A 16,607-nucleotide genomic window follows, 5' to 3' on the forward strand; every position below is an offset into this window, starting at 1 on the left:
CCACAGCTGTGCGATGAGTTCATAACCTTCCCAGTCCCATGTAGTCTACCACACAGTCATTTTTACCATAAACACTGTTGCCTCAGAACAAAACTGATACTTTCTTTATCAGATTTTAAGGAGAAATCAAGATAGAAAATTAACTCAAGGTCAGATTTGTCCTTAACTAAGGGAAAGGGACTTTTAAACCCTTGACTCATTACTGGGTTTAAGCTGAAGAAGGACAGTTATAGCTTATATCTGCATTTCTGTATTCTGATGATATTACTCATCATATCATAAATTGTATACTAATTTGGTAGAAATATTATTTTGTGTTTATTATCTCTCTTCAGACAAAATTTGACAAAGAGGGAAATGCTACTTCTTTTGGTAAGTGTCTGTTTTTTTCTAAATCATTATTTTTCTATTCAAGTCAGTGAATAAGCAAATCTGATGAAGATCAAAAAGTTATAGCATTTTAGGTAGAATACTCTATGTCCTGTGTAAATTGAAGGAGTTGTTTTTTGTTGGTGGTTTCTTGCCCCCTAGCCTTTGTCCACCTGCCCTGAATGAAACTGGCAATATCTGGACTATGTTTATTCACCCAGAATTGATTTTTTCTCCTGGCAGGAGTTGCTTTTGCTCTAAGAGGATATTAAATGAATATTTTAGAAAGCAGAAGCCTGTTAGAGCTGGAGCACAGAGAAAGATGTTTTTCCCCTTTTGTTTCTCTTCTGTAATCACCCTTTCACTGCCCTACTCCTTCTATTATCCTCTTCCTGCGCTGTGTTTAATCACTCAGTATTGCTGACAGGCGGTGGCCGTGGGTGACAGAAAACCAGGAGGAATGGGACACTGGGTGGAGTTCAGCTGGAACTCTGCCATTGATTGCTCTCCATGGACAGTGATTTTTTTTTTGATTTTTTTTTTTTAGCTTTTTTATTGTGACTTGAGTAAAGGTTTAGAGAAGATTGTCAGTGTTACATTCAACAAATCATACACTTTTGTTTCATCTCAGTGATTGCAATCCCTACCCTGAAACTACATTTACTCCATTCCAACTCCTTCTCATCCCTTCTCAACTTTGTCCTTAGGTAAAGGTTATCCTTTTGATCTTGAATGGTTGGCCATTCCATGGTTAGCGTACCTTACTAGTGTTGTTGTCCCTGTTATATACTTATCTCCTGCTTAGCTAAAAATTGGTACATGAGGGTGTGCTCCATTCCAGACCTGAAGGGTGGTCGAGGGCCATAGCCTTGGGTTCCTCTAGTTTCTGTCTGACCAATAAACTTGGCTTTTTTAAATTTTAAGTTTTGTTCCACTGTTTCCCCCACTCTATCCAGGACCTTGTAATGTGATCCCTTTCAGAGCAGTTGGTAGTGGTGGCCAGGCACTGTATAGTTCTCCTGGTCTCACAGTCTTAGTGATGGATGTTCACCTGCTCCATTGGTTCATTTGATCCCAAGCAGCTTCAGTTTTCATCACTTTGTTCCACACATGGACAGACCAATAGTTGCATCTTAGGTGGCCTCTCATGAGCTTTTAAGATCCCAGTCACTACTTTGTGGACTGTGTTTTGCCAGTTGATCGTGGTATCCCGTAACTATGATCCTGAGCCCCCAGGAACTCACTGCCTTACAATGTTTGATAATCTCTCAGAATTTTTTATCAGTTTACCACCTGTATGCTCCACCACATTCATAAGTGTGTTTGCAGCTAAGAACAAATATTCTCTTCCAAACTCCCATGCCCATTCAGCCTATGTATCTTAGACAGTTATTTGTAAAAGTGAAACTAGTCGTTTATTCTGCTGTCTGATCGCCCCGTCCCTCATCACTCCACGATGTTGACTGTGCCACTGCTGAGATCTAGTGGGGTATTTTGAGTACTTTTTTGTTCAGTATCCTCTTCAAAAGAAACAGCTCTTTGATAGGTGTGCTTTGACTCTATGAGTACATATACGACTAGAACCAGTATAAATTCTTGGATTCCAGGTTGGAAAATCTAGTCCAAGAGCTGAATTTATTTTCTCATTTTTTATTAATTCAACACAAAGAAGATTCAGCTCTTCTGGATAAGTTCACAGACCTAAAATATTGAAGATGATGAGTGTGAAAAAATAGAAAATGTAATTGTACAAAATTCATATTCAAGAAAAATGACCTATTTCTAGGCTTAGAAAGTGATAATAGAGTTCTAATGAGATATGTTGTACTCATAGAAACCCTGTATAAGGTTTCTGAGGAGTGGTTAGTGGGTTTAAACCACTGTATGTATAGCTGACCAGTGCTTATCCTATAGCACCGCACTGGACTCCCTAGTGAGATAATTCGTTGTTAAAAGCCGCTGGTTTCCAAGAAGCGACTGGTGAACTTGATACAAAACTTGAGATATGGCTACGATGTGTATAATTCTACCTGTGAGACTGGTAAAGAGGATGTGTATAATTCTACCTGTGAGACTTGTGGGGCTTCTAAGTTCAGAGAAATTTTATGAAGTATGGATAAGAGACATAGAGAATAATTGAGAGTTTCATCACTTTTATCCTAAGTATTGTTTTGAGATTAAAAATGGGTATTATAAGGCATCAGAAGACTCTTTTTAGCTTTTGAAATTTGTAAGAGAAAATTAACTTGGTGGGTGCTCAAACCTAATTGTTTAGGACAATGTTTACTAAAATGTTTCTTTTATATATAGAAAGGAAGAAAATTGAGTTATACCAAGAATTAGGACTTCAAGCCAGAGATTTGCGATTTCAGCACGTAATGAGCATCACAACCAGAAACAATAGGATTATCATGAGAATGGAGGTATATTATTTTATTTCATCTATATCTGTCCACCACAGCCTTATAAAAATTGCTTACTATGTTGATTAGGAGTCCTGGTGTGCCACTGCAGGTTAGTGCACTGGACTGCAAGGTCGGTTCAAACTGCAAGGTTAGCGGTTCAAACTCACCTGTTGCTGCTCAGAAACCTGTATAAGTCGACAGCAGCTAACAACAACAATAAAATGTTGATTAGTAGCTAGGTTAAAAGTAATTTGGAAATGTAAATACCTGTATGAAACAAGATATCAATGTATTAGTTGGAGTAGAACTTTTTATATGCTTTCTACATGTGTACTTTTAGCAAAAGTCAGCTAGCACGGAACATTGCTCATTACTTGAACAATATTCACCTTAATCTCTAACATCTGAAATGATAGAAGAATTTTTCTTTATAATAGGTGAAACTTTCTTAATTATTTCCAATTTATGTCTTAATTATTTACTAATCTTAACTTTAAGAGTATATCCTGGTTCTCCAAATAGCCAGAATATATTCTGGCTATTTGGAGAACCAGGATATACTCTTAAAGTTAAGATTAGTAAATTGTATGAATTTATGTAAAATTTGGAGTCCTGGTGTGGCATTGTGTGCTAATGCGTCAGACTGCTAAGTCATTTGAACTGCAAGATCAGTGGTTCAAACTCACCAGCTGCTCCTTGGAAACTTTATACAGGGTTGGTATGGGTCAGAATCGACTCTGCAGCACTTAAAAACAAATGTAAATTTTTATTTTGGAGGGAATCTTACTAACATATGCTCTCTTCCCTTGCCTACTCAAGAATACAGCAGACTCACAGTTGCTGTGAACATCAATTTTTCCATGGGGCTAAAGCAGATAAAAAGGCACAGGCTCAGTGGTACTGTCCCTGTGTGGGTGTGGGACTTGCTTTCTTCCAAAAGTCAACATTTCTGTATAAAAGTGTGAAAGTAGTAGCCATAAACTGCTCTTAATACTTTATAATGCTCTAATAACATAAAGATGCCAATCGTTCTCTTTCAAATCATTTCTAATTCCATGCTGTTTGAACCATTTAAGGTGATGTTTTAGCTTTCCCATTTCAATTAAGCTTAACAGCTATTGGTAACAATTTAAGGAGAAAGTTTTCTATTTCTGGTAGTTCAATCCCACCAGCCACTCTTTGCAGGGTTACTGTGAGTCATAACTGATTCAGCAATATTTAGCAACAATTAAGATTAAATGAAATTTTTTCTGAAAGTCTTTTTGGTATCTAACTCAAGACTTTATCATGCCCACTTATTGCCTATTTTTCTAAGACTATCCCAGAAGTCTTAATAACGTAATTTTTTGTAAGTAATTCTCATTTTGTTGAAAGTAAGAGGTTTTAGGAGAAGTTTCAAAAAGTTCATGGGAAAATGGAAATGTAAGATAATGGCATTTTTCCACAAAGTTTTTGAAGCCCTCCATATTTTAGATTTTTTTTTTTTTTTAAATGACCAATGGTTTTAAAATTCTACAGTGGTTTGCTTGAGGCATAATCTAAAATTGGTTAACTGTTAAACCTTATTTTATGAATATTATTTTTTTCATACAGCTCTGTAACTTGTATATGTTTGTGTGGTGAGAGCATTATATATAATATGTATTTGTGTTTATAGTACTTATATATGTATTTTGGGTGTTTGGGCATATATATTTATATGCATGTATATGTATATATGTATATATATATGTATATGTATATACATAATATATATATTTGTTTGCTTTTACAGTACTTGAAAGCTGTGATAACTCCAGAGTGCCTTCTTATATTAGATTATCGTAATTTAAATTTGGAGCAATGGCTGTTCCGGGAGCTTCCTTCCCAGTTGGCTGAAGAGGGTCAGCTTGTCACATACCCTTTACCTTTTGAGTTTAGAGCTATAGAAGCACTCCTGCAATATTGGGTGAGCTTGTTTTTAATTTTGCTTAAGGTTGTTCTAGTTTTAATAATTGTCTTCAACATATATAACAACTGAAATATCTTGCAAATTAATATATAAATAAAAAAATAAAATGTGTTCCATTTTCGTCTCTAGATTAAATTGTGTTATAAAACTGCTTAGACGTAATAAATATTATAGCACAAATCATTCATCACATTATTCTGAAGCTTCCCAAATGAGTCTTTGATGTATTTGGATGATCCTTTGTTTGAGGCAGCTAAATGATACATGTGTTTGAACCTGGACTGACAAAGGGAACCATCCAGTTCTTCTAAAGCCTCTTCCATTGAACTGATAGTTACTGGTGTGTGGGAATCCTGTCAGGTCCTGAATAAGGGCTGTTCACTATTTTCCTACCCCCCAACATCTTGCATTACCTTTTTTTCCCTGACTAGTCAGGAACTAGCTGCATACATGAATTGGCCTTAGAAGGAGAGTATAGGGACGTGGCATGCATGGGGACTGGGTAACTAATACCCTTTTCTTTTGTCTGCCTTCCTTAACTGAGGAGCAAGAGATAGCAACATGCCCTGCTCAGGTTAGTTAGGGGATGGCACGAGCTAATAACAGCAATGAGATGGTGAATAATTAGAGCCCAGTTAGAAGCAAAGGAAAAGCAGAAGAGGGGAAGAAAAGAAGATGCATGCAATGGTTGATGATGTAACTGGGTAAGCTCTCGGGAGTACAGACGTTAGACAGAACTTCCAGTAAGTGTGGCGAGAGGGATTGGACTGGCATGGTGTTATCGCCATGGGAAGAATAGAGGAGCTTCAGGCTATCCACTGGGGCACACCTTCTTTGTGCCGTTAAATGTAGTTCCAGGAGGATTTCCTTCTGAATAACCACGACACATTAAGCAAGGATAGCCACCTCCTATAAGGGATAAGTTTTCAAATAAAGGAAAACTCAAACCCATCTGCTGGACCATTGCATATGATGAGCAGGCATGCCCCACATAAACACCTGCCTATGTCAGTGACCTTGGCAGCCTCCCTACCTGCTACCTGAGTCCACACCTTGCTGGGCAGGTGACTTGGTATACCTGTTGGATGCTTAAAAAATTATGCCTGCCTCAGTTTAGCTATCTTCTCCCCTCTTGCCTCCAACTCCCCCTGAAGGATTTTTGAACTTGAAGAACTCTTTGATCCCGTAAAGAAGTAATAGGATATATAAAGCAGGCACTTCCATCTCCAAACAAAAACAAACAATGTTAGGTTTATTAATTATATGTTTCCTAGTAATTGTTTCTGAGATAAAACGTCTATGCTGGAATTTATATCTTCAATTAATTTCAGTGCTTCATTCTGTTGCCATTCTGTTGTCTACTAATTGGAAGTTTTTCAATATTTCATCAACTAGTATAGCTATACTGGAGTCCCTGGGTGACACAAATAGTTTTCACTAAGGTGCTTATCCATAAGTTTAGACGTTCAAGTCCACCTAGAGGCTCCTCAGAAGAAAGACCTGGCAATCTCCTAAAAGACCTGCCATTGAAAACCCTCTGGAGCCCAGTTCTACGCTTACACCTGGGGTTCCCAGGAGGCAGACTAGACGCACTGGCAACTAGAACTGGTACTGGAATCGGTGTGCTAGTGCATACGTGCTGAAGCTCAGCCAAGCCTATAGGAACTGGAATAAGTACAAGGAGGTTCCATAAAGTCCACGTTGCAATTCATTTTCAAAAGAGCTTTCTTCATAGGAATTGTGAATTATATTGTTTTTACCAAGAACATTGGTATTGTTTACCAAACATAAACCTAACCCCCTCCCTTCCCCCCTTTTTTTTTGTAGTAAGTGTCTGTCGGGGATGATACTTATGAGCTTAATTCCCTGTCAGCCAAACCTGATGCCCTTTAATAGCATATGTGTGATTCTCTTAAACCAGGAGGTCTAGTTTTGGGATAGTTTAGATTAAGTATTCCAGCAGTGACCATGTGAAATGTTACTGGCATTTCTAGCTTTGTAGATTTCTGTTTGTAATCAGAGGATTCACTGACCCTGAGTATTCTAAAAGGATTGTTTTAATTCTTATGAAAGGTCATGTTGTTATCTAGATCAACACTCTTCAGGGAAAACTTAGCATTTTGCACCCAGTGATCCTTGAGACGTTGGAAGCTTTAGTGGATCCCAAGCATTCTTCTGTAGACAGAAGCAAGCTGCACATCTTACTACAAAATAGTAAAAGGTAGGTATGGGTGTTTTACCTGGTTGGGAGTTAGTAGCAGATGTCTTGAAACTTCTGTCTCGATAGGCCTAACACTGAAAATTTGAGCATTAATTCAGATGAAATATTAATGGGATATGTTGCTGTTGTTAAGTGTTATCAAGTTGATTCCAACTCATAGCGACTCTGTGTTGGGTTTCCTAGAAACGGCTGGTGAGCTTGAACCGCTGACCTTGCGATCCAAACCAACCTTTGCAGTCCAGTGCATTAGCCCCCAGCATCACACCAGGACTCCATTAATGTGATTATTACCTGTTTTATCTAGCTAGTCTTGCTAATTGTAATGACAGTTGTTACTATATGACCTACTCTCCTTGCCATATTTGGTTTTCAATTCATGGTCTAAAACTTGGGGGTTTCTTAACCTAAAGATGGAGTCCTGTGGTGTGGCACTGTAGGATAAGCACTGAACTGCGAGGTCTGTTTGAACTACAGGGTCGGCAGTTCAAATCTACCAGCTGCTCTTTGGAAATTCTATACAGGGTCGCTGTAAGTCAGAACCAATTTAATGGCACCTAACAACAACAACATCTTAAAGATGCAAAGAAGCCTAGGTGGGAACTCGAGCTACAGAGAGTACATAGACCTGTATCATTCAGTAGATACTGCACATAAAGCATTCTGTTGCTGCTGTTGTTGTTGTTAAGTGTCGTCGAGTTGGTTTGGGCTCATAGCGACCCTGTAGAGGGTTTCCAAGAAGCAACTGGTGAACTTAAAATGCCGACCTTATGTTCAAACTGACCTTGCCGTCCAGTGCATTAACCTGTAGTGCCACACCAGAGGTCCTTTTCACTATCTGGCAGATGATGCTTTCCTCATTTTGTAGGTGATTCAACTGAAGCTTAGAGGGCTGAGTAGAGAACTTGCCTAAACTTACATGGCTAGTAAATGACAGATCTAAATTCTAATCCAGTTCTCTCTCCCGCCACACTCCATGTTCTATATTCTTACAATGCATTCCATAATTTAAGAAGAGTCTTTTAATTAATTTACATCATTGTTTTATAACCATGCTGTCAGAATTTGTACCCCTTGTGGCACTGGACTGCAAAGCCAGTTTGAACCGCAAGGTTGGCAGTTCAAGCTCACCAGTTGCTCCTTGGAAACCCTATACAGGGTCGCTATGAGTCAGAACTGCCTCGATGTAACTCAAAAGCAACAACAACAGAATCTCCATAACAGTTTGACCCCAAAACAGTTGCCCTGAAATAATTTTTAAAATCTTAAGCCAAAAATATCCCCTAAAATCTTCAACCCAAACATTAGTAAAGCTTCATTAATAAAGAAGGTCTGCCATGAGCATTGTATGTAACCTTTTTTAAAAACTCTGAAATCCAATTGAGAACGACAGCTCAAAAGGCTAAATCGGAAGCTTAGGACGAACAGCTCGGAAAGGGGGCTGAGGAGGGCTGCGCATCTTGAAGACTAATCACTGTCACCAAATTGTACGTGGAAAATTGTTGGGTTGGTGTGTGTTCTCTGCATAGTTTCAACAATAAAACATAAAATAAAAAAATTTTTTTAAAGTTAATGTATATTAAAAAATTTAAGCATTTAACAGTTAAGATTCATGAAATCAGTAACATCTTGTCTAAAAATTGTTAAGACCGTTTTCATCAGTGAAGAGTGTATTCTCTGTCTTTACATTATCAATGCCATGTTTACTAAGAATAAAAATAAATTCCCTAACCAGAAAATCTGAGATTCACGGTGAATGTGTTTTTCTGAGATAAAAACAGTTTATGCGGAGACTTGTATCATTAAGTAATAGGACTGCTTAATTTCCTAACCATGTATATTAATCACTTCCATACTACTGCTCTGACAGCTTATCAGAATTAGAAACAGATATTAAAGTTTTCAAAGAGTCCATTCTGGAGATCTTGGATGAGGAAGAGTTGCTGGAAGAGCTGTGTCTGACAAAATGGAGTGACCCCCAAGTCTTGTAAGTGTGTGACCACGTCTGTTACTTCCTGTCTTTGTTTATTGGGAATGATTTTCCAGAGAATGTAGCTTCTCTCTGGACTACAGAATATAGGAGCTTTTCAACCAGCCTCAGTTGTTTCATTTTAACCTCCATGCGTTATTACCTCAAATTCAATTTAACGGGGATATATTAGTGCATACTGCATACCCAGCATTCTGCGGGGCCATGGTGAGTGTAAAGATAAACACGCAGTTATTGTCTTTATCTTCAAGGGACTGACCACACGCATCTACCCAGACAACTTAGCTAGAGTACAGTGGAGAAGAGGGAGGTAGATTTACATAAAGGGAGGGAGAGAGTGTAGGGGATAGATAAGACCTTGGCATAAATTCTGTGGGTTTGGTGTAATATAAAAACTCCAAAATAATAATTTCAAGTCCTGGTGTGGTGCTGTAGGATAATCAATTCAAACCTACCAGCCACTCCTCACAAATAGGATTGCTACCAGTCAAAACCAACTTGATAACTTTTAGCAACACAAGAACAACATATACCTGTATCTCATGAGCTAAGAAATTTTTCATTTTTTTTTAGTTGTGCACAAATGTTTCCTTTTTAAATACACAAAATATTTTGCATTTCTCAGGTTAGACCAGTATTAGAAATTAATACAAACATCTGAATGTGTATAGTTTCTGCAGCCTATTAATTTTATATTTTCTTAGCGTTTTTGTGAAATTATTATCTATATTCTGATAATAGGATAATAGCTTGATATTATCTATAGCGTGTAGATTTAGTAACAGAAACAGAAACATAGTGCAACTCTTGATTGCTTTATTTCGGCCAGTTGTCTCTGAAATGTGCTTTGTGACATAAATATCTTTCACAGAGCACTTCAACATCCCTTCTCCTCAGTGGAGTCGGACATAAGTAAAGGTGAGAAAAATAACTATGTTGTAACATTGAAAAACATTCCTCTTTCCACCTGAAAATGACATCGCATTTGTACCTGGGAAAGGAAGAGTGTTAACGTTCCTTTTTACATTTTGGTCTTCTGGACAGTGGTTTGGATTTGCGCTTCTTCCTTGGTTTCCACACATCAGGATTGTCCTGTAACTGGTAGGGTGTGTTTGTATGGACTCCTGGCCAGGGGCCGTGATAGAGCCGTTACAGGAGTGCCCCCTGTGCTTTGATCATCGGTGTAGTGTGTAGTGTCTTGTTGACAAGTGCTCATTCACTGACTGGTGGTCTCTGTCATGGCAATAGAAAAAGCAGGCTAGCTTTTCACTGAACAATAATAATTCAGGAGGTATTGGGATACTGAACATATGATGCACATATTGGCAGCCTGCTAACTGTGGTATCTCTGGATTGCAGTGAGAAGAGCAGTAGTGGAATTGACCATGCTGAAGAGATGGAGTTGCTCTTGGAAAACTACTACCGATTAGCCGAAGATCTTTCCAATGCATCTCGGGAACTTAGAGTACTGATTGATGATTCACAAAGTATTATTTTCATCAATCTGGACAGGTAAGAAATCATTAATGTAAAATACTTGTTAAGTCTTTTCTTTATAAAATGATAATAATTAAAAAGTAGTAAAGCCTTTAAGGAACTGTAATTATTAGTGGAATTAAACCATCATCATCTATAACTATACATGGAAGTATGTCCTTTTTTTTTTTTTTTAATGACATAGATTAGAGCCACTTGGTCTTTAATAGATTTCTTAGATACTTTGCAGTATGTAGTCAGAGAAGACCTTTCTTTCTCCAGCCACCGCAATGTGATGATGAGATTGAACCTACAGTTGACTATGGGAACGTTCTCTCTCTCGCTCTTTGGACTACTGGGAGTTGCGTTTGGAATGAATTTGGAATCTTCTCTTGAAGAGGTGAGGATCCCATTGTTGAAATGATTGAAATCTGTCTCAGTAGCCACTGATGATCCTTGCCTGAGTTGGCTGAGAGTTGTCCGATGACTTTCTAAGTTGTTACTGTATTGTAAGGAGGAGCTTGTGTTTCTGCCCCACTGCCTATTCTTTTACTCGTTGATATCAGCATGGACTCATGGATCCCCACTTCACTCACTGAGCTTATCTGTTACTGTCGTCATTTATTTTGATGCATCCAAGTGTTTTTGACATGTCGCCATCAGCTTTTAGTACTCTCTTACTCTGTGGCACAACATGGTGTCCTAGGAAAGATAAGCTATTTCTAAATGATGTTGGCAGGCCGTACAGTAGAGGAGCCAAAGGGCACCAAGAATTTAAAAAAATAGGTAACAAAATAACCAGATGGGAAGGAACATGCTACATATGAGGCATGGCCAAGCAAACATTAAATCTCCACCTCAGACTTTCTCCCTCTCTTGGAGTCTCATACTATGCTGTGTGTGTGTGTTTTAATGGCACCTGGGATTGTGTTTGTTCTCCTCTCTGACTTGGCCGTCTTCTCGAAGTCATCACTTTGGGGCATCCTCAGACTTGAGATTTATCGGGAACCACAGAACCAATCCACAGTGTAGAGCAACAGGGAGTTGTGTATGCTAAAACTCAATTGAACAGAATGTTTGCTTACTGAAAGCTATCTTTTTGGATAACTGGAAATGTGATATCTAATTCTTGTTTGCACTTTTGCTGACGTCTTAGGGTGGATTTTTGCTCAGTATATAAAAGTTATTTCCAACAGTGATAGTTGATCAGTGTGCAACAGGCTGCCTGGGGGAAAAGTGAAAGCTCTCTCATCACTGGAGCTAACCAAAGGTGGTGGTTATTGTTGTGTGCCGGTGAGTCGGTTCTAACTCAGTGACCCTGTATAGGGTTTCCAAGGACTGGCGAGCTTGAACCACCGACCTTATGGTTCAAACTGACCTTGAGGTCAAGTGCTGATCCTATGGCACCACCCTAGGACTCCAAACAAACGTTAGAGACCACCTAATAACGTAGCTGTAGCTGGAGTCCCTTTCCTGTGAAAGGTCAAGTTTCAAGTCTGTGATTCTGTAAGTTAATTAACGAAAAACATTTACACCGCAAAGAAGTAACAAAAAAAAGTGTTGTGAAGGAAAATGTTTATCGTATGTCATTGGTTGCAAAACTATTTTGGTAGTTTCATAGTATCCTTTGTTGTTGCTGTTATTAAGTGCCATCAGATCAGTTCCAACTCTAGCTACCCTGTGTAGGCTCTTCAAAGAGCAGCTAGTGAATTTGAACCACCAACCTTGCGGTCCAAACTGACCTTTCGGTCTAGTGCTTATCCTGCAGCGCCACACCAGGACTCCATACAATATCCTTAGGCCAAAAGAAGTAACCAAGAGTTCTTTCATGCAGTAATGAGGGTAAAACAGCATAATAATGGCAGTCTTCATGGTGCCCCTGGGTATTGCTGCTTCCCTGAGATTTATAAAATGGCATGGGGTACAGCAGTGCCTCAGGGTACCTCAGCTCAGGTTTGGAAACTCTGGCTATAAGCAAAAAATTGTTAAGTCATACGTCCTCTGGATGTGTTTATTAAAATTTGTATGTATATAAACAAAAATTGGGATGACACTTGCCCAGTAAACACAACTCTGAGTAGTAGACTTAAGGTGCTGCTGCACGCCATTGAGTCGGTTCCGACTCATAGCGCCCCTCTGAAGGCTTCTGAGGCTGTAAGTTTTTAGGGGGGCAGATAACCTCATCTTTCTCCCTCAGAGCAGCTGATGGATTCGAATTGCTAGCCCTGTGGTTAGCTGCCCAACATGTAACCCACTACTTTAAAAGCTATTCACTCTTATAAAATGTATTTACCTTCTGATTTAAGATTCTTAGTCTCTGGGTACTATCGCTCTGGTAGCATAGTGGTTACGAATCGGGTTGCTAATTTCAAGGTCAGAAGTTTGAAACTATCAGCTGTTCCATGGGAGAAAGATGAGGCTTTCTGCTCCCGTAAAGATTTACAGCCTCGGAAACCCTGTACAGGGGTCACTATGAGTCGGAACCGACTCCATGGCATGTAACAACAACAACAAGAAAGACTACTGTACAAATAACAGGTTTCTTTTAAACTTTGGTCTAATAATAATTCCGTAAGTATTATCTCTGAGGAGTCTAGCCTTTTGTGCTTAAAATTAACAGTGTTTTCTATTTTAGGACCCCCGATTGTTCTGGTTGATCACAGGCATTATGTTTATGGGAAGTGGACTAATCTGGAGGCGTTTGCTTTCATTCCTTGGACGGCAACTAGAAGCTCCCCTGCCTCATATGGTATGTGGGGTGTGGCTTGTAGCAGACAGTGTGCGCTCATGGGTTCTGAAACCAGATAGTCTACGTGCAAACTCTCAAAGGATTTCTGGCTCTTGAAGGGACCCTGGTGGTGGTGCAGTCAGTTAAGCATTGGACTGCTGACTAAAAGGTCAGTGGTTTGAACCCACCACCTGTCACTCAGGTGAAAGATGAGGCAGTCTACTTCTGTAAAGATTTGTGGTCTCAGAAAACCCTGTGGGGTGGTCCTACTGTGTCCTGCAGGCTCACTGTGAGTCAGAATCGATGGCTATAGCAGTGGGTTTGATTTGGGTTATGTGGCCCTGAGCAAAATATTTCCCTTAGCGCCTCCTTCAGTTTCTTATCTGTTACTTAAGTCAGTACAAGCTGTCTGAGGGTCTTTGCAAGAATTAAATGAGATAATATGTATAAAGGACTTAGCAAATTGCCTAACACAATAAGTAAGTTAGAAATAAACCCTTTACCTTAGAAGAACATCAACAGACTTTACACACTTAGACAGATGTTAGCAATTCTATTGCAGGATTTTATCATAACCGAAGTAGTTTGAAGGGTTGAAACCCTTTGTATTGTTCGCATTGAGAAGAGACACATAGCTTACCTCCTGTCTCTTTCTGTTGTTCTTGGAGATTGCACCTCTGAATAATGCTCTATATGAAATTAAGACACAAACTAAAATCCATCTTCCTCCCTTATTTAGATGGCTTCTTTACCTAAAAAGTCCCTTCGGGCTGACAGAAGGATGGAAGTAAAGACCAGTCTCAGGCCGGATGGACTTGGATCAAGTGGGAACATCCTAACAAACCGCTAGGAACATGCACAAGAATGGAGATTTTTTTCAATGGGAGTCACAAGAAACTTCTGAAATTCTTATTTTATATAGATTCGGGCTTGTAAAAAAGTACCACTGATATTAAAATGATACTGCCTGGTGGTAAAAAGTCTTTTGGCAGTTGAAGTACTAGAATTTAATTTCATTTTCAGAAATTTGAAAAAAGAAGCAAAGTACTTGCTGTAAAAAAAATCAGGATTCTACATTCTGCAAACAAGCTGTTTGTATAAACATAATGTGAGGCATAAAGAGATTAACATAGGAGCAGATGGTTTTATATATTTTATTTAATTTATACATGTCAGGAAAAGTACAGTCTCCTGCCACATGAAGTTTATAAATTTAACAAGCCCACAGTTCTAAGAGCTGTCAGTCTTAGTTCTTATTCTTAGTTCGGAAAATCATGTGAATTTCCTCACTCTCAGGTGGCTGAAAGCTAACGGAATATGTATTAACCTTGAAGTCTGGATGTTGGGCTTTAAATTAATACTTGATAACTATATTTTCTTGTATTTGCCCCCTATTATAGAAGGTCAATCAAAAGGAAAAATAATTTAATATGGATTCTAGATTTTACTTCTGCACTCCTCAAACTAATTTTCTTTGGCTATAATTAAAGCCTTTGGTGTTCAAGTTGAAAGCAAGCATTTCCCATTTTGATGCTATTTATAGCTCCTTTGTTCATTGCCTGTTTTTTAGAGCACATTGGATATACCACCCCCCCAAATAAAAGGAAAATGTGTAGCTTAATCGAGCTATTTGCCTACACCCCACTGTTGGGCTTCCTAAAGCAAGAAGATAGATAGATAAACTGTTGGTACCTTTAGTTTTTAGAGTCAGGTTTAGGATTTTGAAAAATGACAATATGCAAGTCTGAAAGTTGACATACTCTCTTTTTAAAATCGGGGCCTTTGGCTATGTAATATCACATTATAGTTAACTTTCCTCTAAAAGTAGCGTGGGAGGTTCCAGCGTGTCACCAGAATCGATCGCACTGTACGTATCCTAGGAGTATGTGTCATCACGCCTAGCCTGATGACGGTGAGGACCTAACTGGCGGTCCTAAAATTGTGCTATGAGGGGCCCATTTACCAGGTGGTTTGGTGATTAGGAATACAAATGCCAGTCCAGTAGCTGATGTGAAAGAAGACAGATGGCCTTGTAAGTTAGGTCTGCTGTGCTCCGTGTGTGGCCATGGAAGCCAGCACAAGGAGACCGAGACGAGAAACAGTCTAGACTTGTCTTGGAACACTGAGAGCCCGCGTTGTGCCCCGCAGTCTGTGTGTGGAACACACTTGGTGTGTGCTTGTTGGGATGTGAGTATATGTTGGTGTTCTCTAGTGTTGGGAGCCTGACCATTTTCACGAGCATCTCTGGTAACACTTTAATATCACAGGGCACTCTTGGCACGCCTCAAAGTGCACAAATGGTATTTTGGTCTTAGGTTATCACTGAACAATAGGAAATAGATACTGCTTCATTGGGACATGTCAAGAAGTTGGCAGCCCACAGAGTCAAATTTGATTTGACTAAGATCAGACATAGACTAGGATTTTTTGGTCATTATTATTCCTTAGTCATTTTCCTTACTGACCTAGTTTATGAGTTTGGGTGAAAACTTTTTTTTTTTTTTTGTCCAGTCCCATCAGCATAAAGTAAAAGAATACAACTACCTCGTAAGTCTGCTAAGAGAATTTACTAATAGCTTATAAGGTTCTTGAAGGTGGTTAAGATTAAGTATGATTTCAAATGTCAGCTAGCTCTGCCTTGGCAATCGCAAGATGCTTCTTGTGTAAACGTTCCTTTCAATAATAAAACATCCTATGCCAAAGAAAAGTGAAGTTCAGTGGTTTTAGATTTGTAATTAGTCTGTGAGCACATTAACTACTATTTCAAAGTAAGGTGGTAGAGTAACAAACATTTGTTTATGTGAGTAAGCAAGTAATTATATCTCCTGTTTAAACAGATACAAGGATGAGGTACAAAAATACTGAGACGTGTTTGTGGAGCGGTCTTGTAGTGACCATTGACTCTGACTCACAGTGACCCTGTAGGACACAGTAGAACTGCTCTGTTAGGGTTTCCAGAGCTATCAGTCTTCACGGGAGCAGACAGCCTTATCTTGCTCCCTCGGATTTGACCCACCAGCCTGTGGTTAAGACCTCTAAAAAATGTAGAACAAGTGTCATTTTAGGATGCTATTACATGTTTACTTTACTCTTAGTAAAAATAAGTTGTGATGACCACTAAACAATTTCATATTAAAAAGCTGTTTCTCTGGTGAGTTATTCTAAAAATTGTAGTCATATTCTGGAAGGAGCCCCAGTGTTGTGGTAGCGAGCGCTCTGTGGCTACCTGAAGGGCTGGTGGTTGGAATGCACCGGAGGCTCCACAGGAGAGGGCTTTGACCGTCTGTTTCAGTCCAGACTGTAGCCTCAGCAACTTGCAAGGCCTGCTGCCCAGTCCTGGCGGGTCACTGGGAGTCAGAATCAACTCAACAGCAGCAGGTCTGGTTTGGTTTGTTTGGAGTTGTGATTTTCTGGAATTATGATTCATAGTCAAAATATTGGACTTAGGCTTTCCTTTCACTGCTTCACTA

The 16,607-nt window shown here is 39.1% G+C and overlaps 1 protein-coding gene across 1 annotated transcript; it reads left to right on the forward strand.

Moving 5' to 3' along the window:
- Nucleotides 1-341: 341 nt before the first annotated feature.
- On the forward strand, nucleotides 342-14,013 carry MRS2 (MRS2 magnesium transporter). The gene is made up of 9 exons (XM_006877945.1): nucleotides 342-372; nucleotides 2,680-2,792; nucleotides 4,549-4,722; nucleotides 6,816-6,946; nucleotides 8,814-8,930; nucleotides 10,293-10,445; nucleotides 10,692-10,809; nucleotides 13,045-13,158; nucleotides 13,877-14,013. The coding sequence occupies exons 2-9, from the start codon at nucleotides 2,748-2,750 to the stop codon at nucleotides 13,985-13,987; spliced, it is 963 nt and encodes a 320-aa protein (XP_006878007.1). The 5' UTR covers nucleotides 342-372; nucleotides 2,680-2,747; the 3' UTR covers nucleotides 13,988-14,013.
- The last annotated feature ends 2,594 nt before the right edge of the window (nucleotides 14,014-16,607 follow it).

The sequence above is a fragment of the Chrysochloris asiatica genome, unplaced genomic scaffold (genome assembly GCF_000296735.1).
Source record: "Chrysochloris asiatica unplaced genomic scaffold, ChrAsi1.0 scaffold00695, whole genome shotgun sequence".
Classification (NCBI taxonomy): Eukaryota; Metazoa; Chordata; class Mammalia; order Afrosoricida; family Chrysochloridae; genus Chrysochloris; species Chrysochloris asiatica.

Excerpts from the sequence above, each read along its gene's own strand:
- MRS2 (XM_006877945.1), top strand. The coding sequence starts at position 2,748 with ATGAGCATCACAACCAGAAACAATAGGATTATCATGAGAATGGAG. Across the intron at positions 8,931-10,292 it reads TGGAGTGACCCCCAAGTCTT|TGAGAAGAGCAGTAGTGGAA; the intron begins GTAAGTGTGTGA and ends TCTGGATTGCAG. Across the intron at positions 10,446-10,691 it reads ATTTTCATCAATCTGGACAG|CCACCGCAATGTGATGATGA; the intron begins GTAAGAAATCAT and ends TTCTTTCTCCAG.